This window comes from Simochromis diagramma, unplaced genomic scaffold (genome assembly GCF_900408965.1).
Source record: "Simochromis diagramma unplaced genomic scaffold, fSimDia1.1 OVJJ01000802.1, whole genome shotgun sequence".
NCBI lineage: Eukaryota > Metazoa > Chordata > Actinopteri > Cichliformes > Cichlidae > Simochromis > Simochromis diagramma.
Window position 1 is genome coordinate 1,156,622 of NW_024387492.1, and position 24,306 is coordinate 1,180,927.

The 24,306-nt window shown below is 43.9% G+C and overlaps 2 protein-coding genes across 4 annotated transcripts; one reads left to right on the forward strand and one right to left on the reverse strand.

Moving 5' to 3' along the window:
- Positions 1–1,058: 1,058 nt before the first annotated feature.
- On the reverse strand, positions 1,059–20,062 carry LOC120724667 (high choriolytic enzyme 1-like). 2 transcript variants are annotated; one of them, XM_040016965.1, is made up of 2 exons: positions 19,927–20,062; positions 1,059–2,593 (listed from the first exon to the last, which is right to left on the reverse strand). In XM_040016965.1, the coding sequence occupies exons 1-2, from the start codon at positions 19,963–19,965 to the stop codon at positions 1,895–1,897; spliced, it is 738 nt and encodes a 245-aa protein (XP_039872899.1). In that variant the 5' UTR covers positions 19,966–20,062; the 3' UTR covers positions 1,059–1,894. The 2 variants fall into 2 exon arrangements, with proteins under 2 accessions (XP_039872899.1, XP_039872898.1); XM_040016964.1 differs by lacking the exon at positions 19,927–20,062 and having other exon boundaries at positions 1,059–3,232.
- Positions 12,229–21,541, forward strand: clmnb (calmin b). Of its 2 annotated transcripts, none has more exons than XM_040016957.1 (10): positions 12,229–12,433; positions 13,276–13,337; positions 13,415–13,510; positions 13,907–13,990; positions 14,100–14,192; positions 15,290–15,516; positions 15,772–15,965; positions 16,986–17,068; positions 17,610–18,901; positions 19,711–21,541. In XM_040016957.1, exons 1-10 carry the CDS (start codon positions 12,367–12,369, stop codon positions 19,838–19,840), a joined length of 2,328 nt encoding a protein of 775 aa, XP_039872891.1. In that variant the 5' UTR covers positions 12,229–12,366; the 3' UTR covers positions 19,841–21,541. The 2 variants fall into 2 exon arrangements, with proteins under 2 accessions (XP_039872891.1, XP_039872892.1); XM_040016958.1 differs by having other exon boundaries at positions 19,714–21,541.
- The last annotated feature ends 2,765 nt before the right edge of the window (positions 21,542–24,306 follow it).

Consider the following 24,306-nt stretch of genomic DNA (forward strand, 5'->3'; position numbering starts at 1 on the left):
CGAAGCTTCTTGAAGCTTCATTTGCTCTAGCAGGACACCTACTGGACGTAAAAATATTAGTTGGCATGAATTTGAAGAGTGTGGCCTTTTGCACACAGCCTGTAAATGTCAACAACAAAAGGAGTGTGTAAAACATGTATATTGTAGTGATGCAGTGTACTGTGTATATTTATACTGGCAGTATGGGAAATGATCATTTGGAAATGCTTAAAATGGAAACGATCATTTACTGTGAGGTGAGGTGTGGTTGGGGTGTGGACAGTAGTTGTGCTTTTGTAACGTTGAGGTGTGGACAGCTACACACTCAGTCCTGCCTGTTCACATTTTATTCTGTAAAAACTAAATTTTCACTGCTTTTATGACCTTTTGAGTGGGGAGAACATTTAAAACATTTAATGATTTAACAAATCTTTTGAATCCTTTGTCCTCCACAATGCTAAATGGCTGGGAGTCCTCAGTCACCATGCTAACCAGGTCTTCATCTATTTGAGATTGTTCTCCTGAGGAAAGACAATAAAGACAAAGCACAAATATAAATATCACAAACGTAACTTATAACAGTTGTATAATATTGTTATATCATTTAGTAACATTACTGCATGCTATATTATCATTGCATTTGATGGCTCACCTGGTCTTGCTCCACAATCGGTGTTCCCCTTATTCTCATGCAAAGCTCTGTAGTGCCTAAGCATGGATGAGGTGTTGTTGTTATATCCCAGCTCCCTGGCACATAGCAAACACTTCACCTTGTACAAAAGTAAAGCCGCTTAACATAAGTTTTATTGCACCATCAGTATTATGAAAATACATCTTCTGTAGAAATTTACATACCTTGTTGGGAGGAATGAAATCAAAATGTTCCCACACAGGGGAGGACATCCTCCTCTTCTTAGCTGGCTCCATTCTCTCCTGACTTTCTCTCCTCACTCTCATAAACCTCCAAACTGTCTCCAAACTCTCACTAACCGCAGCTCTCCATCAAACACCCACATTTTGAATGAAGTCTGAGGGGTTTATATCGCTGTTTATATCCCTCCATTACTCGACACAAGCTTCGAAGCCTCGATACAGAACGTCACATCACTAGTTTTTGGTCTTTTTATGGTCTGAAAGTCATTAAAAAATGTTTACCTAGATTCACAAAATATAAAAAGTGTTTCATTGAAAGAGCTGTTAATGTGCACGTGCTTTATGATTTTAAGTATCTCTTCAAACATTCATCCTGTCAGAAAGAACAGAAAAAGGATGTTTGATGTACACTTGGCTTTCTGTTAGCTGTAGTGAAACACATTTAGGTCTTAGGAGTGTATCTTTAATATATTACTGGATATTTTTATTTATGATTTATTTTAATACCCGATGAAGATCAGTTACAATTTTTTGACATTTGTTTTTTTTCCTGCACAGCTCTTGTTCATTCAGGTGAGTTTTCAAACTAGCTGCTTATTATTTAACAAAAGATTCAACTTGAGAAAATGTATTTATTAGCTTTCAGCCCTCCTACATGTGTATATGTTTGTATTAAAATGTATTATTTTCATGTATAATTAACACGAGAGCTCTCTGTGCATATTATCACACTGTATTTGCATTATATAGTTTTTTGAATAGCGATGCATTGAGGAGGACATTTCCACAAGCCTGACTGTAGATACAGATTGGTGGAAGAAAAAGTAGAAAGGATGAGGTAAGAAAAGTCAAATCATAAAGAATGAAACAAGTATTGGCGAGGAAATGAATCACTAATATCCAGTGTACCATTTTAATGCACTTTATTTATGTGTTTGACCTTACAGCTCATTATCTCCCTATAAAACACTTGTGAACACATAAGTGGAAGAACTTTTGGGAACAAATGAAAACTTCTAATCAGACAAGCTAACGTGTGTTTTCAGCAGCCGTACAGCAGGTTGATCCTCCTGATGTCCCAGTAGGACATGTCCTGCCTCTGGCCAATCTGGACGTTGGGGTTGGGGATGGGGGTGATGGTTTCCCTGCCATTGATGGAGAAGGCTGTTCTTTCATAGTGCATTATGGAGGAGTAGTCGTAGGGAGTGTTGAGGTTGTTGGTGTCCTGCTTGTTGAAGTTGTAGGCCATCTGTGGGTCGATGTTCTCCCAGTTGATCCTGACGTAGTAGTCGCGGTCGCTCCTGGTCTGCTCGTGCTGGAAGCCCAGAGCGTGGTTGACCTCGTGCTGGACGACGCCAAAGTAGACGCAGTTCTGCCTGTTGAGAGACAGGACCTGCTCCCCTCCCTGTCTGCCCAGAGGAGAGAAGCATCCGTTCTGGCTCTCGATGCTGATGTAGTCGTTCTGGTTCTTACGGTCGACAAAGCGGACACAGGTCTGGCTGTGGAAGGACTGCAAGGCATTTCTGATCAGCTGCCTTTCCCCGCTGCTGTACTCGCTGCTGATGGTGAAGGGAACCGTCACCAGGCCGTTGTTGTCTTTCTGCCACAGGCAGCTCTGGTAACTCTGGCATTTAATGGCATTTCTGCTTTTTGGAAGCAGGATGTCTCCTTCCAGCAGGATCTCGTTGCTGCCATTGTTTGCGGTCAGAATCCTGGTGGTGATATCGACGGTGTGGTCTTCCTCCACCTGGCCCTCTCCTCCTCCTCTTTCCTCCATGAGAGGATGAGCCTGAGAGAGGCCGAGCAGGAGCAGCAGGCTGACAGAGGGACTCATCTTCAGAGTGGGTCTGGTAGCTGTGGAGCTTCTTTGCAGAGCTGCCGTGGAGAGACTCCTCGGAGCTTCGTGTCTGACACAGTTGAGTCGCAGGTCTTTATACTCTCCTCTACAGGTGTGTCTGCAGGAGGGTTATGGGCTGAGGTCAGTAGTAATAAGGGGGCATTAGTCCAAGATGGCAGCCAACCAAACCGGTTTGACAACCGGTTTGATGGTTTCGTGCGTGTGCGCATGCCCGTTCAGGTGTGCTCGGGGCATGCTAGTTCATGTGTGGAAACACACAGGGCGTCAGAGGGGTTATATGAGTTTATGTGCTTTTAACTGGGTTTTAATTTAATCAAACCACAGGGTTTTTTAATTAAACTATTTTTATCACTTAGGTGTGTCTCAACATTCAGTTATGCAGACATATGTCTTCTTAAAAGCAATTCTTTGTTTTGCGGGCGGAGTGGAAGCTGTTTTGGTTCCAGTGTTGGGAAGGTTACTTTTAAAATGTATTCCATTACAGAATACAGATTACATGCCCCAAAATGTATTCTGGAACGTATTCCGTTACGTTACTCGATGAGATTAACGTATTCTGAATACTTTGGATTACTTAATATATTATCATGCTTTTTACAACAACATGAATGTACTATTGCTGTGATTTATTACTATTACTGAAGGTCCGCGACTCCGAACTGTAGTAAAGGGACCTCTGGCTAATACGTCGGGTTCGTGTCGGCTCGTAGCCAAAAACTAGCTTTACTTTGTTGTGTGGGTCAACTTTGCTAGCAGAGACAGAGAGAGGCGTTGAAAGGCTGCTGCAACAGAACTTATTGTTTCGGAGGAAAACAGGAACACGGTGTACAGTCGAGTCTTAACAGTTTACTTACAGCTGGGCTCGTCAGGCACTCTTCTTGGCTGCAGTGGTTATTATTATATTTACATGCTTCCAGCTCCCGTTTTTCCTCGATGACAACTCGTACCTTTCCACTCCCCTTTTTCTCCCTCCTCGCGCTCACAGACCCATAACGTGTATGCCAGTCCATTCTCCCTGCAGCACGGACTACACTGCCCATGATGCTACATTCTTTAGAGCTATGCTTGTAGCATTCTGCCTGTTAGCTTAGCACAACAACAACAACAACAACAACGAAAAGGCGCTCTCTCACCCAGGAAACACGCAGAGAGAGAGAGAGCGTCGCCCTGTAACCATGGCAACCGTAACGCTGCCGCCTGGAACAACAGAACGTAGCTGTCAAACAAACCCAAACAGTCCTGACCCGCGACAAAATGAAACAGGAAAGTACCGCAGTGTAATCCATTTATTTCAACAAAGTAACTCTATTCTAAATACCACCTTTTTAAACGGTAACTGTAACGGAATACAGTTACTCATATTTTGTATTTTAAATAGGTAACGGCGGTACATGTATTCTGTTACTCCCCAACACTGTTTGGTTCACAGTGCACCTTAACAAAGAGGGGCTGCTTTTCATTTACATCTAGTCAAAAGTGTTGGTAATAGTGTTTTAGTCACACTAATTTTGTGATTCTGACAATATCTCAGCTTGCAGTGATGCCAGCATTTTATTTTAAAAACGGCACAAATGGGAGTTTCTTCTGAATGGGTAATGTCAGCATGTTCACAAGCGTTTCATTTCATCAAACCACTAGTTTTAATTTAACTAGTTTTTATGCATCTACTGGGGTTTCTTTCCAGGGTTGATGCGATCGTTTTATTTAAAAATCGGGATTTCGGAATGTTGAACTAAGAGTGAGACAAAGCCAGCTAGTTTTTAACACAGTAAATGGTCACAAATAACATTCAGTCCTTTAGAAAATAAATGCTACTGGGCTACTTCTAAAACACGTTGCACACGATGTCACCTTTCCCCCCAAAGCAACCAGTATCGCACTTTTCAAACTAATCGTGTTTTAATCACACTCATTTTGTGATTCGGATGTCACACCTTGCAGTGATGCCAGCATTTTATTTATTTAAAAACGGATCAAACGGGCATTTCTTCTGTAAGGGGTTTCGTGGTTTCAGAGTAGATTTTAACACAACAGATGGTCGCAAATAACATTCAGCTCTTTAGAAAATAAACGCTGCAGTGATACTTCTAAAACCAGTCGCCCAGACCCGCTCCGTCTTTTCAACAGCTGGCTAATTGTTTGAATTTGTTCAGGATTACAAAAGCCCACCGCGGGTATCATTTAATTGTTGGGATTCCTTAGGAAAAGGTAAAAGCTGGCAGATGTACCAGTCGAGCAAGGTCTCGCCTACTTTCTGAAGTAGCCAGCAACAGCGGTCCCTTAGGCCTATCTTGGCCAGTTACACCGGATCTCAGCAACTGCGTGCCCCACCCTCATTGTTTTAAACTTGCACAGCAAGGTGATGCCCTGCAGGTGTATCGCCCCCCCCCCCCCCCCCCCCAGAACCCCCAGGCACCCCATCTATTGTTTTGGAAGCACCCGGTCCTATATGAAGCGCTCCTGAGAGCGTGAGACCCTTGCCATTTCGCGTCAGGACCAGCGCCGGTGCAGACCATTTTCTACCCACACAGAGCGTTCATGACCAGCCAGCGCTGCTTATGCATAAGAGAAAAGCGACAATGCAATGAGGTTCTCTGCTCCAAGACGTCCGCGGTCCTTTCACACGGTAAGCATGTGTGTTATAGCCAGCGCTTCATAAATGTCTGTCTGGCAGCGCAGATTATTCAAACTGTTTTTAAAACGTGACTCATTTGTTGTCCAAAAACATTTCATTTGCTAAGTTACTGATTTAAAAATAGATTTTTTTGAATTTTTTGCTGGATGTCAAACATATGATAGACTCTTGAGTATATTTATATAGCAAAATTCACAGTGGTATAACCATGTTAAATAAAAGATGCCCAAGTGTGCACCAATGCACTCTAATGCAAGCCTTTGGAACGTATGTTGATAAGTACATGAAGCGTACGTCTACCTCTATAGTTGAAAAGAGTCTGTATCCACACTTTGTGGATCTGCTGATTTGTTTTTAATGTGGCACTTTTTTCACCAACCGCAGATGATGAAATCCTCTTTATTTGAGAAAGTGTCCCTAAGCTGTGGCTACTCATACTTACTGAGTTCCCTTTGCTTCAATGAAGATGTGTCTTTAAATCTACGATACCTTTCCTGTTTCCTGCCTATAAGTCTGGGGTGGGGGGGGATACACCTGCAGGGCATCACCTTGCTGTGCAAGTTTAAAACAATGAGGGTGGGGCACGCAGTTGCTGAGATCCGGTGTAACTGGCCAAGATAGGCCTAAGGGACCGCTGTTGCTGGCTACTTCAGAAAGTAGGCGAGACCTTGCTCGACTGGTACATCTGCCGGCTTTTACCTTTTCCTAAGGAATCCCAACAATTAAATGATACCCGCGGTGGGCTTTTGTAATCCTGAACACATTCAAACAATTAGCCAGCTGCTGAAAAGACGGAGCGGGTCTGGGCGACTGGTTTTAGAAGTATCACTGCAGCGTTTATTTTCTAAAGAGCTGAATGTTATTTGCGACCATTTACTGTGTTAAAAACTAGCTGGCTTTGTCTCACTCTTAGTTCAACATCCCGAAATCCCGATTTTTTTTTTCTTTTTTTTTTTTTTGCCTGTCCCGTTTGGCTCTTTTGCATCAGAATTGTTGTCTAAAGGCAAAGAAAGATGCCCAACGGGTTTACTTTACCAAATTGACCATCCCAGCCTTGCCGTAATGGTCCATTTGATTCACCTTTTATTGTTTATTTTATTTTCACTTACTGAATACGGGACAGACTTGACTGGGGGAAAGAAGGGGAGAAAGAAAGAGGGAAAGAGAAACAGCTGAGAAGAGGGACGGGGGAGAAGGGCAAAAGACAAAAACCAACAGAATGGGCAGAGAAAAAAAATGCATATATCGATCACCTGGGTCACCTGTTGAGAAAGAAAAAAGAAAACAAACGGAAGAGAACAGGAGTAATAGAATAAACAACATCACAATGATATATGGGAATATGACAGTAAATACTAAATATTACACATTATTGTGCAGCACATAAGATCAACAGAACACAGTGTGCTTTGAGGTAGGAGCCAAAAAGGGTGTAGTTTGTGGGTGTGATCACCCGTGTGTACACCTGTGAGCATGGACGCGCTTGTTTTTTTAAAAGGTTCCTTCATGTAATGATCTGCTAGAGGGTGTGGGGGGGCCACTGCCCCGTCCTCCAGGGCATGAAGCAGGTATGGAGGAGATCAAGACTCCAGACATCCAGAGGCCCCCAGAACACAAGAGACCAAGGAAGACCAACAGAGGGGCAGCCGCGCCACTGTCCCAGAAAGAGCTGAGGAGAGCCCCAGATGAGGGGTCACTCAGCAGCCGCGGAGCAGAAGCCAGGGGGGGTTGCAGTGACGCGCCCGTGAGCTCTGCCGGCAGCCAGCTGAGCCCCAGGCCGAGAGGCCGGGGGCACCCCACCTCCGAAGTGGCCCGAGCGAGCCCCAGGCTCCAGGCCCCGATAAGCGGCCGCCAAGGAGTGAGCCGGTGTGTACCTGGACGCCCATCCCCAGACACAAAGAACCACCAACGCACCGATGTCTGAGGGAGTCCGCCACTGGCAGGGGAAGTGGTGGTGGTTGGAGATAGGCCTCCAAACCTTGGAGGGCCTGAGATGTCCCCAGAGAGGTGGCGTCTGACACCCAACCTGACATATAGACACAGACATACAGGCACACACAGACACAAACATCCATTCCCACCCTCATGCTCTCATATGCACTGATAGGTTTGTAGCTTGAACCTATTCGCTGGAACGTTGAAGGCAATATAATTACACAGCAAGCAAGACACGAAGTAGGCAAAGTTCTTCTTGTTACTCATGCATGAGGGAGACCTGCCTGGAGCCAAGTGTCGTTCCACCACTTGACCTCCGTCAGACTTTCAGCCAGGTTCCCCATAGCACTCCTTTTATTGTGGTTACATGAATATGCATAGGGTCATTAACATATGATGTCTACATACACACAAAGAGTACCTTGCCTGTGTGTGTGTGTGTGGGGGGGGGGGGGGGTACTGCTGATCAAAGGCTCATATAACATGAAAGCACAAAAGGTACATCCTTGGTCAGGAAGAGGGTAGTCTCCCCCTCACCCTAAATGGTTCACCCTAGATAACACGGTGAGGAAGTCCAGCAGTTCATCTAAACAAAAAGCACTTAGACTAAAACAGACATAGCTACGTTAATCCTACCGTAAAACAATAAGACAAGGTACGACCTCTCTCGTGCTCCCAGAGTGCTCTCTAATGCACACAAAGTTTGCAGACTATCAAGGATCAAACCTCTACCAATCTACAACTAATTATAAAACTCTAAGCATATATACAGTGGGGCAAAAAAGTATTTAGTCAGCCACCGATTGTGCAAGTTCCCCCACTTAAAATGATGACAGAGGTCAGTAATTTGCACCAGAGGTACACTTCAACTGTGAGAGACAGAATGTGAAAAAAAAATCCATGAATCCACATGGTAGGATTTGTAAAGAATTTATTCGTAAATCAGGGTGGAAAATAAGTATTTGGTCACCTCAAACAAGGAAAATCTCTGGCTCTCACAGACCTGTAACGTCTTCTGTAAGAAGCTTTTCTGTCCCCCACTCGTTACCTTGTATGAATGGCACCTGTTTGAACTCATCATCTGTATAAAAGACACCTGTCCACAGCCTCAAACAGTCAGACTCCAAACTCCGCCATGGCCAAGACCAAAGAGCTTTCGAAGGACACCAGGAAAAGTATTGTAGACCTGCACCAGACTGGGAAGAGTGAATCTACAATAGGCAAGCAGCTTGGTGTGAAAAAATCAACTGTGGGAGCAATCATCAGAAAATGGAAGACATACAAGACCACTGATAATCTCCCTCGATCTGGGGCTCCACGCAAGATCTCATCCCGTGGGGTCAAAATGATCATGAGAACGGTGAGCAAAGATCCCAGAACCACACGGGGGGACCTGGTGAATGACCTGCAGAGAGCTGGGACCAAAGTAACAAAGGTCACCATCAGTAACACACTACAACGGCAGGGAATCAAATCCCGCAGTGCCAGACGTGTTCCGCTGCTGAAGCCAGTGCATGTCCAGGCCCGTCTGAAGTTTGCCAGAGAGCACATGGATGATACAGCAGAGGATTGGGAGAATGTCATGTGGTCAGATGAAACCAAAGTAGAACTTTTTGGTATAAACTCAACTCGTCGTGTTTGGAGGAAGAAGAATACTGAGTTGCATCCCAAGAACACCATACCTACTGTGAAGCATGGGGGTGGAAACATCATGCTATGGGGCTGTTTTTCTGCCAAGGGGACAGGACGACTGATCCGTGTTAAGGACAGAATGAATGGGGCCATGTATCGTGAGATTTTGAGCCAAAACCTCCTTCCATCAGTGAGAACTTTGAAGATGAAACGAGGCTGGGTCTTCCAACATGACAATGATCCAAAACACACCGCCCGGGCAACAAAGGAGTGGCTCCGTAAGAAGCATTTGAAAGTCCTGGAGTGGCCTAGCCAGTCTCCAGACCTCAACCCCATAGAAAATCTGTGGCGGGAGTTGAAAGTCCGTGTTGCTCGGCGACAGCCCCAAAACATCACTGCTCTCGAGAAGATCTGCATGGAGGAATGGGCCAAAATACCAGCTACTGTGTGTGCAAACCTGGTAAAGACCTATAGTAAACGTTTGACCTCTGTTATTGCCAACAAAGGTTATGTTACAAAGTATTGAGTTGTATTTTTGTTATTGACCAAATACTTATTTTCCACCCTGATTTACGAATAAATTCTTTACAAATCCTACCATGTGGATTCATGGATTTTTTTTTCACATTCTGTCTCTCACAGTTGAAGTGTACCTCTGGTGCAAATTACTGACCTCTGTCATCATTTTAAGTGGGGGAACTTGCACAATCGGTGGCTGACTAAATACTTTTTTGCCCCACTGTAAGTAAATATTTCTAAGCATAAATGACAATCAACAATACAAAACCTAACATGCACTTACTCCACACTCAACCAACGTGGAGACAGACATAAAGAGACGCTGTACACACGATCACACTCCCCAAGCCAGGTCTAGGTACCCGGTCTAGGTACCCTTGCCCCTGGAGGGGGGAACTGCACCCAGACCCAGGTGGTGTTGCCCTTTTCCCTGCGGTGGGGGGAGGCAGACCACCCCGACTCCGCAGCAGCAGGGAGGCCCCACACTCCAGACCGCAGTCGGACGGCCAACTCCTCCTCCTCCTAGCCCCCCCGCTCCAGCAGGCCGCAGAGAATGGGGGTGAGAGAAGACTCCAAACCTCCCTCCACCCGCTCATATGTAGTGTTGATGCATGTGTGTTCTAAGGTGCAATTAAAACCCAGGAGGGCATGGAGCTACCTGCCAGAGAGCAGCAGGTAAGCGCATAGCCCCTCCTGCTAGCCCTCAATGTCTACGTGTATTTAAAATTGAGAGGTGGGCAACGACGCCAGGGGTGGGGTGTACCCCCTGATGGTAATTTGGACTCCGTGTATCGTGCCCACCCCCAAGATCCTATATGTATGTGTAATGAGAGTGTGAGTAATGTGAATGTTTAAGTTGTGGGATAAAATTGAGGCAGAGGCAGCCAGAAGGGGACAAAGGGGGGGGGGGGGGGGTAGCCTCCTCTGCACCCTGGTGACATACCCCTACTCCAAGGCCCTGCATGTGTGGGTGGTTGTGGTGGAGCGGGAAGAGGGAGGCAGCTGGAGATGGGGAGGGAAGGAAGGGAGGGGCAAGTGACCCCTCCCTGGGGCCAGCTCCCCCCGCTGACCCCAGTAGGCACCCCCATACTCCGCGACCCGCCAGGGAAAGGGGGCCCAGGCCCATCCAGACCGGGGCCCAGCGCAGCAGCGCCCCCCGGCCCCACAGAGCCCGGGACAGTCCACCCAACCCCACCACAGAGAAAACTGCCCCCACCCCACCATCCACTCATCTTCCAGACTACACAAGACAATAAACACCCAGGCTGAGATCCCGATTTTTAAATAAAACGATCGCATCAACCCTGGAAAGAAACCCCAGTAGATGCGTAAAAACTAGTTAAATTAAAACTAGTGGTTTGATGAAATGAAACGCTTGTGAACATGCTGACATTACCCATTCAGAAGAAACTCCCATTTGTGCCGTTTTTAAAATAAAATGCTGGCATCACTGCAAGCAGAGATATTGTCAGAATCACAAAATTAGTGTGACTAAAACACTATTACCAACACTTTTGACTAGATGTAAATGAAAAGCAGCCCCTCTTTGTTAAGGTGCACTGTGAACCAAAACAGCTTCCACTCCGCCCGCAAAACAAAGAATTGCTTTTAAGAAGACATATGTCTGCATAACTGAATGTTGAGACACACCTAAGTGATAAAAATAGTTTAATTAAAAAACCCTATGGTTTGATTAAATTAAAACCCAGTTAAAAACACATAAACTCATATAACCCCTCTGACGCCCTGTGTGTTTCCACACATGAACTAGCATGCCCCGAGCACACCTGAACGCGCATGCGCACACACACCGGTTTGGTTGGCCACCATCTTGGACTAATGCCCCCTTATTACTACTGACCTCAGCCCATAACCCTCCTGCAGACACACCTGTAGAGGAGAGTATAAAGACCCGCGACTCAACTGTGTCAGACATGCTGTGTGATGTCAGGTCTGTGGACGGATCAACACAGTTACTTTACTGGGTGGGACTTGTTTAGCCACAAACCAAAACTAAACTATTTCTATGATTAAAAAGTGGTATCAGTGGAGGGCACAAAGAACACGTCATGTTGTACCCACGAGGAAACAGCTACAATATTTAGATGAAATGCAAATAACAATATTCACAATATTTACATCATCTTCACTGTGAAAGACAACACCAGGGTGTCCCAGAAAACGGATCAATTTTTTGATTATAAAGAATTAACCGCTTGTTGAACAAAGTTATTATAGTTTTGTATTTCTGTGATAAATATTTTTTAGCTTAATTTTTAATTGTTTCTGTCTTAGTTTTGGATTTTTGGAAATGAATGTTTCCTGTGAGACTCGACCTGTTTCTGGAATGTAGTAATTTTGCAAGATAAAAGAAAGATAAAATACATTGCTGCAGGAAATATTAGAGGTAAATTCCAGTGCTATCAAACTTGACAAACACTTTGTCAAATCTCTCTAAAAAGATTTGTAATTTTCTGTTTTTCTTTCTTTAACTGATTAATACATCACAGGAACCTTGGCTTCCTCTGCTCGTACCTTTACCCTGAGCCAGGTGAGCTATGAAGAAATATGTGTGTTTACTTTAATGAATCATTCACGCATGAGATCTTCTGAACGACATCCTTATATGTGAAAACAGAAACCACAGCGAGTTGTTACGTGCAAACAGACCCCTGGACATGGAGTGACCACCACTACATACAGGATTTCATAAACCACAGACTTGCAGTCGGGTTCACACTGTGCTTGTGGGAGTGGTGGGAGAACGCGTCAGAGGGAGGTTTCAGCGTGTTGGGGCAAGATACACCGCCTCTCTTTTGCCTTTACTTCAACATTAGTGTTTAAGGAAACCGTGGAGTGCCTCTGATTGCTGACATTTTGACTTATTCTCACTTTTATCTCCATAATGGATCATATGCCAAGAGTCTAAACGAGAATGCAGGACAGCTGGGATTCACAGACAAACTCAGCGAGCGAGCTCAATGATAAATACACATCTCAAGGTACAGTCCCATCCTGGTGGGTTTTACTTAAATAACTGTGTATACAGGCCACCTTTGAAAAGAATACAAAAAGGACCATCATTGCTCTCCTGCTTCCTTGACTGCATTCTTAGGGAATTTTCCAGGTAGGTATTCTTGGCTTCGTGTCATTCGATTGCCCAATCATTTAGTGTTTTAGTATCAAATTTTTAATTATTATAAAAATGTTCCTTCTCCAGCACTGTTCAGTTGGGTTTCATGTAAACTGTCTATCTATAAAATAGAGTATGGACATTTAATTACTAAATACCTCAATATTCTGCATTCTTCTTAGATTAACACTGACACAACTTTAAAAACCAGCTGCCTCATATCCTATCAATCTCTATCCCGCTCTGACGTGCCGTGACATAGACACAGGTCACTTGTTGTTCTGCAGTTAAAAGCACCAGGGCATTGGACGTGGATCTTTTGCGTCCTTGTGCTTGCAGGGTGGGGCCTCGTGGATCAGAATAATTCTGGTGCCTCCTGTGGATACTGATTGGGATCATGTTTGGGAGGCTAGTTCAGTGCCTGGGACTATTATTCTTTCTTCTGTGGCCAGTGGGGCACAGTGTCTCGCTCCTGCCAGAGTGCTGTGGGTGTGCACAGGTTACTTAGTCCACTGCAATGTTTAGGGTGGCTAGTGAGTGCTAAAAGCTAATCGATTTACTAATATTTGTCACAATAACAACCATACGAATAAAACACCAACGATTTCCCATTACACTGCGTTCCATTAACGTTATGCTGATCACTGCTGATGCCATTTTCATGTTTTATTTAAATATTGGTGTACCAAGGCCCTGTTTTCTCTTCCTCAGATGAACGAAAAGCAGTGCAGAAGAGAACCTTCACCAGGTGGATGAATGTGTTTCTGCAGAGAGTAAGGCACAAATCAGTTCATCAGATCACTCTGAAAAAAATGTGCTTATCAATGAGGGTCATGCTTTTCCCCCCCAGCGGGACCCTCCTATTGAAGTGCACGACCTGTTCACAGACATTCAGGATGGCAAAATACTCATGGGCCTGCTGGAGGAGCTGTCTGGGTGCAGACTAGTAAGAATCATGCTGTTCAAGAAAGATTTAACCAAAGCCTGTTTAAATTTGGCCACTGCAAGCGTAGCAGGAGTCCTGGAAGCAGAGACTCACCAGGAGACGCTGGGAGCACAGTTCCTGTGAAAAAGAGTTTGCTGTCATGGCCAGAGACAGGAAATGTTTTAATTACTGCTGATGTCATTTCCTTTTTTTTGTTTAATTAGTCACAAGCCTAACGCTTAGTCAAAGCCAAGCCAGCAGTGTCTCCCAGATTACTGTCTTCATGCTGAGCTGTTGGTTGTAACGTCATTGTTCAGGGTTGCTATATAAATGGGACCAGTCTTCTTAACAGCAATAAAATCAACCAGCTCATTTCCCTGAACAGTGATAATGTTTTTTCTCGTCTAACTTTGTTAGCTTTATAGGTTTAGGTCTTCCTCTCATCGCATCTTCAGACTTAACAACATTTCCAAGGCCTTGGTCTTTCTGGATGACAGACATGTGAGTGTTTCCTTGTAGATTCAGTGACATTGCTGTGACATGTATGAATGACATGATTTCAAATCAGGAATAACAAGATTGTGATCGATGCTTCCTTGTTATCTGCCAGGTAAAGCTGCTTGGCATTGATGCTTCTGGAATTGCTGATGGTAAACCATCTGTTGTTCTTCACCTTGTTTGGAGCATCATCTTGCATTTTCAGGTTGGATTTAGCATCTATGAGTAGGGATGGGTATCGTTTAGGTTTTATCCGATACCGGTGCCAAACCGGTACTTTTGAAATGGTGCCGGTGCTTAAAGAATGGAGAACACACACTTTGTCCAAAAACCTCTCATGTTCAGCTGTTTTTTTGTAAAAAGATAACAATGTTAGCCTTTTCTGCAGCTATGGGGCATATATGGTATCACTCTTGGCTGGAAGCAGTGCTTAATCAATGGAAAAAACACAAACTTTGTCCAAAAACCTCTCATGTTTAGCTGTTTTCCACTTTTTCTTTGGTCATTTTAGCCTTTTTGGCCAGGGTGAAGGGAGTATCTGCCATCAAACAAGAAGACAGCCGCATGTAGCTATGATGATGTTTGCTAGTTCACCTTACATGCATTAATGTAATAACGTGGTTAGCCTGCTCAATGTAAATTACACACGAACAACATTAAGCTACTCACGCAGAGAAGAACGGCTGCTGCTGCATCATCATCCTCATCATTTCTGCTACACTGGCAGGGCTAGGGGCCAGGACTCTCCTCTTCGGGTTCTTGGGGGATGTTGCTAACTCCGGGTCCGATAACTGGCACCACACCCGCAGTAGATGTGCTCGGTGTGAGGTCTCGCAGCAAGCTATCAAATACGGCGCATTTCTCGGCTTTTAGAAAAACGCTATGCGTCGCCAGGTGTTTCATTGGATTCGAGGTGTTACCTCCTTTGACAGTATCACAGTATCAGCTTAAAGCACTTGTTGCTGCTGAGTTTGCATCTTTTGCTGTGAAGTACAGCCAGACTTTTGACCGCTTCGCCTTGGACATTTTTAATCTGTAGCTCTGCTCTAAAAGAACGTACGTACCTGGGCCCGCCTACCCGCCTCGGAAACGTAAAATGATTGGCTAGAATTCAAAGTGTATCACAGCTCAGGAAAAAAAAGCACCGAAATGTGCACTGTTTTTCGGTCTGGTTACTACTGTTTATGTCAGAACCGATACCGGTACCCATCCCTATCTATGAGTCAAATGTCTTAATGTATTATCTTACTTCTTGCCCAGCCATTTATCACCGACTCACACCTCTGTGTTACTCCTACACAGGTAAAGGAGGTGATGGGAGGCCTCCAGAAGCATTTGTCTTCCAGCCTTTCCGCCTTGTCAATGAGCAGTTATCCATCCTCTAATGACCTCTCACCCCAGCCAAGTGACCCTGGCACATACTCTTGCAGCACTCTGCCAAGTAAAGGCAGGAAGGCTGGCAGGGAAGCAAAGTATCATGGGAAAGCAATCAAGGTGCTCCTGCAATGGGTCCAAAGATGCACATCAAAGTGAGCATAAAAAGATCAAAACACTTACAAAGTCATGTAATTAAGACTGAGCCCAAACATATTCCCACTCAAACAATGAAACAAAATGTCAGCAGGTTACTTTATCCTCTGAGCTCTAATAGGTGGTAAACTTATGCTAACCCTACATCAGCCCAAAATTAGCTTTCTTGTGAGAAATCAGAATAGTTTTAGATTGAGCTGGAACGATGGCTCACACTTGTCATTTAATTAAATGGCATTTTAAACTTTTTGCAGGTACGGGGTGGACGTGAAGGACTTTGGGAAGAGCTGGAGGAGCGGCTTGGCATTTCTTGCTTTGGTTAAGTCCATAAACCCAGTCATGGTTGACCTGAGGGAAAGCTTTCATCGAGATCCAGTGGAAAACATCCGGCAGGCTTTCATGATAGCCCATCACAGCTTGGATGTACCTCCACTGCTGGAGCCTGAAGGTGAAAGATTTCTCATATTAGGTGAAAAAATCACCACGTTGATTATGTGCCCGGAGTGATGAGAGATTTCCTTTCAGTTTACAGCAAACTGTAAACATGATAACAAGTCTTCTATAAATGCATATATGAAATTCAAGCCCAGGGGGCTGACAAGACAAATGGAAATGATTGAATGTTTCTCTGAGGTGAGCGTATAGTGGACGGAGAAAAGGCACAAGCTGGTGCGCAAAAATCAACAGGATACAGGAAGCTGTCAGACAGCACAGGACAGCCCCACAGCTCCCACAGCTCCCACTGTCACGCCCCCATTCTTGCAGCAAGAAGATGACTCACACAGTGTTACGCTTATGAATGAAGGGCCCTGCTTATACAACAGCATGGCCCTGAGTCAGGACTGTTATTGAACCAGTTTACTTACAGAACCAACCACGGACTTATTTATTTATTTGAAGAGTTCAGAAAAACGTCCTGACTCAGGAACATGAAAAATGTATAAAATGAGAGTCATGTGGATTCACAATGTCTCTAGAGAAAGCCACAAATATCACATTTTATATCTCTTGCAATATTTAGTTAACATAAATTTCAAATAAACCCAGACCTGACTCAACCAACCATCCCCTAAACCAGGAACCTTCACCTCCGCAGGGCCGCACGATATGCAAGTTATTATTTTGAGGGCCACCGTGGTACATATACAGCATGTTTCCAAGCAGTAAAGGGTATATGTGGTTCAGTCCCTGGCTGCCACTGTCTGCATGCCAAGCATCCTTGGGCAACATACTCACCGCTGGCTGCTCTCTGATGCATCCATCGCAGTGTGAATGTTAGTGAGCACTTAAAAGCATAGAAGGCAGTGCTTGTGTGAATGTGGCTACAGGAGAGTAGAAACGCACCAATCAGCCCATTTATATGTTCTTACAAGCCCCTAGCTTTGTTTCACACACACACACACACACACGCACACACACACACTTGTGTTTTTAAGTGTTTTATGATTTTTTTAATCGTTCCCTGCAGATGTGACGTGCACTTCACCAGACGAGCAGTCCATCATCACCTACGTCTCCATGTTCCCAAAGTGTCACTCAGGCATAGATGAGGTTAGTGCTGCACAAGTTCACCTTCACTACAGTCTCACTACAGCGAGGTAGATATAAAAAAAGAAATAAAGAAATGCATTTATATCAGTCAGTTATTCTTGAAACTGCCACCGGCCGCCCGTCATCTTAGCTCAGAGACTCAGAACAGGTGAAGCGGAGAGCGTCGCTGTTTCCTAACGTAGCAAAGTCCTACTGTGCACCTGAAAGTCTGAATCTAAAGGTGTTTTTGTTTAGAAAATGTAGTTTAGTAATAGTTTTTTTTTTTTAAATAAGTGACATCAGTGTACAAATGAGTAAAATAGTTTTTGAGGGGATTTTTACATAAAAACATTGATTTTCAGAACAATTACAGACTTCTGTGTAACGTCTGTTGTTACAGTAACAGATGGATAAACATATCTGTTCATAAATGACGTACTAAGAAGGATTAATGAGATATAAATGACAAATTAAGCACTTACTAATACCTTCATAGTGTGACATTATTACATGCTAGCAGTATTTCTTTGGTTCTTCTATCACTGACATGCTTATATTACAGGCTCCCACACCAGATATTGACGTTCCCGAGATTCCCAGTTTTGGATCACTTGAGTCAGTCAGCTTTGAAGAGACTGACGCTGATGTTCCAGAAGTCCAGGTGTTGCTGAAAGGCTTGGAGAAGAGCAGCGAGCAGCTTCTGTGGAAGCGTTGGTCTCGGAGATCTTCAGGAAGTCCCCGTTCTCCGTCCTTTCACACAAATGGAACAGCTACCTCCGACCAGCCTGCTGGGACTGCTTCAGACTCACATTACAAAAAAAGCAAAGGCAGTGCACGAAGCACTTTACAGCCACCCAGTCCTCTGGATGCTGGCATAGTCAGCCAGGAGGTCCAGCTGTGGTTGGACAGTGGACTGGATCAAGGCTACGACAAGCGACGAGCACAAAGCTGCTATTCTTTAAGCTCTGAGGAAGGAATCTACAGCTTACCATCGCTGGATTCAGATGAGGAGGATGCATATAGCTACATCCTAGAGCTGAATAAAGATGTGTTTCAACCATATAATCAGCTGAAAAGACAAGTACCAAAGGTCAAAGAGGAAACAGCAGAGGAAATGAAAGAAGAATCCAAATATCAGGAAGGCTCCTTTTTACAAAAGGCTGATTTTGAGCTTGAATCAGCCCAGTCAGCAGTGCGCAGGAAGTTTGATTTTGACAAAAATGAAAGAAATCTCAGCAAAATGACACACGGTGGAGCAGCGCTTGACTTTAAGCCAGAGGGTGAAAGTAGAAGCACAGAGGAGCATGAAGAGCAGCGGGCTAATAGAGGACAGAGCAATGATGATGGTGATTATTGTGAGGAAGAAAGGGGGAAAAAGATGGAAAATGCAAAAATGTTCAAGAATGGGGTCGACAAAACAGAGGACAATGCAGCGGAAGCAACTGTTGAAGTGGCCCGTTGGCAGGAAGACACCGAGGACGGAAGAGATGGAGAGCTTTCCAAAAAACGTGGACAGGTGGGAGGGCAGGATGTAGGGAATGAAAGCCAAGATGCTGCTGTGATGAAAGAAGATGGGAAGATCCAGAAAAGTACAAATTCAGAAAGTTTTAAGGGTGAAGTAAATGGAAAAATAATAACTGATGAGGCTGCCTGTGAAGTCAGAAGTGACACAGAAGAAGAAAGTGGCAGGAAGTGTAAAGAAGAAAAAATGAGAGACACCGATGAAGTTAAATCAGCAGCTGGAGAGGAGATGACGACAACAACGACAGAGCACGATGGGGAGGAGAGTCCCAGAACACGCCCACTCGGAGGTGTCTGGCCTCCTGCCTGCAGGTCAACCCCTCGGTCACCCAGGTAACGATTTATCAGCAGAAACATAATTCACCACTTTGCTGCCACATTTGCCAAGACTTCCAGTTTACTGTGACTCAGTAATAACACTGGCAACAGAGACAAGTTCGTTAAATGTCCGGAACAACGCGGCTTCCACACAGATGATGAGCATCGTTTCCTTTTACAGCTGCTGTTCACTTGCTGTGTCTCTTGTATTGCAGCATAAAGCGAGTAAATACTGTCGCATTACTGTCAAAGGGTCTTTGTGCAAACAGCAGCCTGGTTTGGAAAGCGCTCAGTCACAGTGTGATCATGGCCCAGAGGAATATTTCTATAGAGGCTGTTTTTCAGTTCAATAGTGCCACCTACTGATGAGGGGGGGGCAGAGACATCAGGCTGCTCATGGTTTTGTTTGGGAACTAACAGACTTCACGCCCCTTACACATACTGGCCTCTCTCTTCATGTCTAAAGCACTTACCTGGCTAAACAGTATCGTCACACTGAGAAGTTTGAGTTATTAGTGTTTTATATATGAAATATAAAACATGCTTCACTTTCGAGCGTGTTTTAGGATTTCTATTAAGTCACAGGGCTGCTTAAAGTTAACTTAAAGTCTGATGAGCCAGTCCCAGGATGCTATTTATTGTAATCTAGCCGTAGAAAACAAGGTAAAGAGTTAACATGGATATGATATTGTTAAAGCTTCTGTTTGGATAAACACTATAAAAAGATATCTGCTTTTGAATGTAGTTTTTGCTACTCCCGATTTCGATGTGGTTGCTTCAGTGTGTGCAGAACCTTCACCTCACACTCCTTCGTTTGTCTCCAGCAGTGACGAAGGATCCCTTCTTCAGCCTTCGGCAGCCTCTTGTGGAGTGACCCTGTCAGAGGTGGAAATGCTCTTGGTCTGGTGGATCCTGCTGTACTGCTGCCTCATCCTCAGTCAGATGAACCTCTGAGTCACTGCAGCACAAGCTTCTTATTCCGACATGCTCATGAGCCCAGTTGCCACTAATGAGGCAAACAGGGACACATAAGGCTGGACCGACTCTTCATCTGTGACACAGTTTCCTAAAGACGCCATTTAAGCAGATCCACAGAATAATCTGATAAGACTCAGGGCCGTAGTTTCAGATAAAGCTAAATCCTGTAATCCCCGTTGTTACACAGACTTTCAGCTGCTCGGTCTTGCGCCGCACTTATTATCAGAAATGGTTTGGGGTTTTTTTTTTTTTTTTTTTGCTGAACACATGTCCAAAAATTGATTTTCCTAGAAAAATGACTCCTTTTTGAAATTCACTTGACAAAATCGACCACACGGTGGCACTGCAGCATCGCAGCGACCTTCTTATTTGACAAACTGTCTATACAGCATTCTGTTGCCTGCTGAAGATCCCGTGTGACCTGCTGTTTAATTAGAAGCTGTATTGACAAGTGAAGATTAAGCTGATAATACTTAATGAGCACTTTGGCATTTCACAGACTCTCACTGTGTCACTTATGGCTTACACTGTGGACCGCTTTATTGTCTTCATCTCGGATGCTGCCCGAGTTCAAGCTTATTTTTACCACAGGCTTTCTCCGGGATAATTTTTGTGACCATCTGATACAAACAATAAACCAGCTGCTTGATGTGTGTGCATGTGATCCACTCATCAACATAGAATAGATGTTGTCATTTTAAGCAGTTTGGACTATTAGGTAATGCTTGTTGGAATACCACAGTGACAACAGAGCGAAACAGAAGTATGCATTAGTTACGTAAGTCATCAAAATCCACGTTGAAGAGAAAGTGTATTAAGTTGGGGGTCGAGTGAGTATTCTCTGTCCTCTCTGCCCCCAAATACCTCAAACATTCACTGCTGGTCAAATTCTAAGAATTTAAAAACACACTGCCGTTGTTTGCTTAGAGCATTACCCCTGAGTCGAAAGCTCAGCCCTGGAGATCGATATACTTTCAACACCGCCACCCCCACACCGAGCCACGAGAACAACACTCCCCCAAAGCAAGGGGTTTGTTGGTCTTATGTACGGTCAAGCCAGGATAGCGAGAGAAGCAGCAACGATGCCTGCTGTGTGTAGTTTTATATAAATAACAGTGCTAGTGTTGCTAACGTGTCCCTCGGCGTTTAGATCAGCTGTACCGAGGCCTGAAACTCTTGAGTGAAGGGAGAGAGAGGCCGATCAGCTGCAGCAGCTCGGTACATCAGCCCTAAACACGGCCTCGACCTTTGAACCGTGTCGTGACCCGGCCAGCAGAACTGCTACTGAGCCTGACGTCCAGCAGCAGCATCAGCGCAGCATCTTGTTCTCACCCTCGGGCCTGGGTCAGCTCTGGCTCAGCTTGCCCAGCTTCTGGGTCTGATAACCAGAGCCTGGACGTTGTGTGACGAACTCTGTATTCCTCGTCCACACCATCCCCGGAGGCCCCAGGGATGGTGGCCGACTAGACAGAACACAGCCTGCAGGCCACCATATCTGCTCTCACAGATTTGCAATGCAGCCTCATCTCCAGGAGGGAGGGAGTGGAGGTGGGCTCCAGAAGGCGACTGGGGCTGGAGCCAGGACAGATGCTGGGATTGGTGGTGCCACAGCAGGAGTGGCAAATTGGACCTCAGGCAGATGATGGCGCAAAAAAAAAGAAAAAGAACTGGGGGTCAGTTAAGATTGTGTAGCAGCCTACATGTTGATGGACGAGCTACACTACACCATAAAAATTTATTTTCCAGCTCTCATGAATCTGAGTCCTCTGTCTGCACAGTCAGCTCTGAGACTTGGAGGAAAGACCTGCAGCCCTCTGACAAACTATTAACAATCATGTGTATTTCAAAGGTAGCTTATAAGTATTTACGCTTCAAAGATTATATTTGCATGTTTTTATCCATGAAGATGTGGTTAGAGCATAAACCAAGTGTTTCTTTATAGGAATGAAGCTTTGTTATTATGTGTTGATCATGTCAATAACAAACACATCAGGTATTCAACCATTTGAAAAGCCCCACACAGACCTTCAGGCTGAATGCTGCAACCACCTCACTGCTCCTGGTTTCCCAAAGCAGACCTGCGGCCCTTGGAGGACCGCCTCTCTGACAGCTGTAAGAGCTTCTGGCTCAAGAACGTGAAGCCTGGGCCAGCTGGGAATGCAGCTGGTTAAACAAGAATAAAATTCAAACCACAGCACGTCAATCTACCAGCGATACATCGGGCTGTGATTGAGTCATTTTGCATCCCCGTTGGAACATCTCCCAACACTGCTGAAATATTTTACTTAAAGGGGATGCAGCATGGTGTATTTAAGTGATGAAGTGAATACAGAATCTAAAATATCCAAGTAATATTTTAGGCACAGATTTATGATATCCTACTGCAGCACATCAAGATGTTTGACTGCATCTGTGTCATTTTGCATCCTTTCTTCATACAGAGATTCAAAGTATTCCAAGTTAACACAGCGTAGGAGGACTGTTTGTTACCCAAAGATACTTTTACTTCATGGCTCCATCTTTCTGAATATGAAAACATGCTTATTTTGTTTTATGTAAGTTTATGTTTCCAGTTTAGTTTTGTGTATAAAACATAAACATAAAGCCATCTATTGGATATTGGGGATTTTCTTATTTTATTTTATTTTATTCTTATTAATAATTAATTTATATATATATATATATATATATATATATATATATATATATATATATAATATATATATATATATTATATATTCTTTTTTTCGGTACCGGTACTAGTTTTTTTTTTACAAAATTCATAATCAGTAATGTCATAAATGAAAAACTATGTACTATGTACAACAGTTCCAACCAGCAAAATATTATCAAGCTACCGGAGCAAAGAGCCAAAGAATGATTCAGGAATATTGATGCAATAATGTAAGCACTTTTATGTGTCATAATTTAGGTATTTTTTTTTAAATTAAAATAAAAGTAATTAGATTATTAGAGTATTTTCATACTCTGATATTAATATACTTTCAATTAAAGGATCAGAGTACTTCCTCCAACACAGTTTGCAAAATAAAGGCTTTAAATGTAAAAATGTAAAAATGTTCATCCAAACACAGGAAACAGTACCTGTACACAGAATCATACCCGATAACCCAAGTTTGAATGCTGTGTAAAATATAAATCAAGCAGAATGGAATGATTTATGAATCTTATTAACTTATATTTTATACACAATAGAATTTAGAAAACATAAAATGTTAAGATGGAGAAAATGTACAATTTTGAGAAAGGATAATATCTCATTGTTAACCTGATGGCAATAACTCATCTCACTGTGCAACTGAGCAGCTGTTGTTATTTTCAGGTGGTGAGTGTCTGGATTACAGTGTGGTGTCCATGTTTGCTGGAAAAGAATTTCAGATTTTGATTCGCCCGACCACAGAACAGTTTTCCATTTTGTCTCAGTCTGTTTTAAATAAGCTTTGGCACAGATAAGACATCATTGCTTCTTCATAATGTTCACATGTGGCTTCTTCTTTGCATGACAGAGCCTTAACCTGCCACCGTGGACGCAGTGGGGAACTGTGTTCACACACGTGTTTCTTTTTTTTGCAGATTGGTGAACCTCTGCCTCAAAGATGCTCTTTTAACAACCAGTCGTCTTATTTTCCAGCCTTTTGTTAATCTCTCCCAACTTTTATCAGATTTGTTGGTGCCATCAAATTAAAAACAATCACTTTTCTTAAAGTGGTACACAAACTGGGATTGTGCGTTGTGTCGTTGTGGATAATCCTTAGAACACCTCTGAAACAGTGAGGTGAAAACACTGTGAACACCACAACCACGTTACATGCATATTTATGCAGAGGTGAGTCCAGGTGTGACCCCGGTGTGATATATGTTCACTGATAAGCGTTTTCACTCCTGAATCCACAGTCTGTGGAGCTGTGTCAGTCCAACTGCTTCCTGTTGTCAGGTATCACGATGAACGGCGTGGAGTAGTTTACTAGTCGGATATAATTACTGTCAGTGAGTGAAATGTCAGGTTGTAACAAGGCTTCTCAGAGCAAACGCATTAACAGACTGACTGTTGTTTCCACAGGCGGGCAGAAATCCGTTTCCCCAAGTTTCAACTCAGGAAATCCTTCAGTTTACAAAGTCTCCTGAGGAGCGCTGGGGTATCATCCACTTTCTCCCACTCAGCCAACTTCTCTGGAATATTGGAGGGAAAGATGGCGTCACTCCTCGAGGTTAAGAAAGAACCAAATAATGGAATACCATGAAGCTGCCAAACACACTGAAACACAACAAAGGATTTTTACTTTTCCCTTGTCTCCTTTACCTCATTTAGAGATCCACTTCTCTTCACTCTGTCCTCTAACTGCTCCTTTTTCCATGTCCTTACATTTAGACACCTCATGAGGTCACGCTGAAGGTGGAAGAAACTAAGGCGAAGGAAGGGG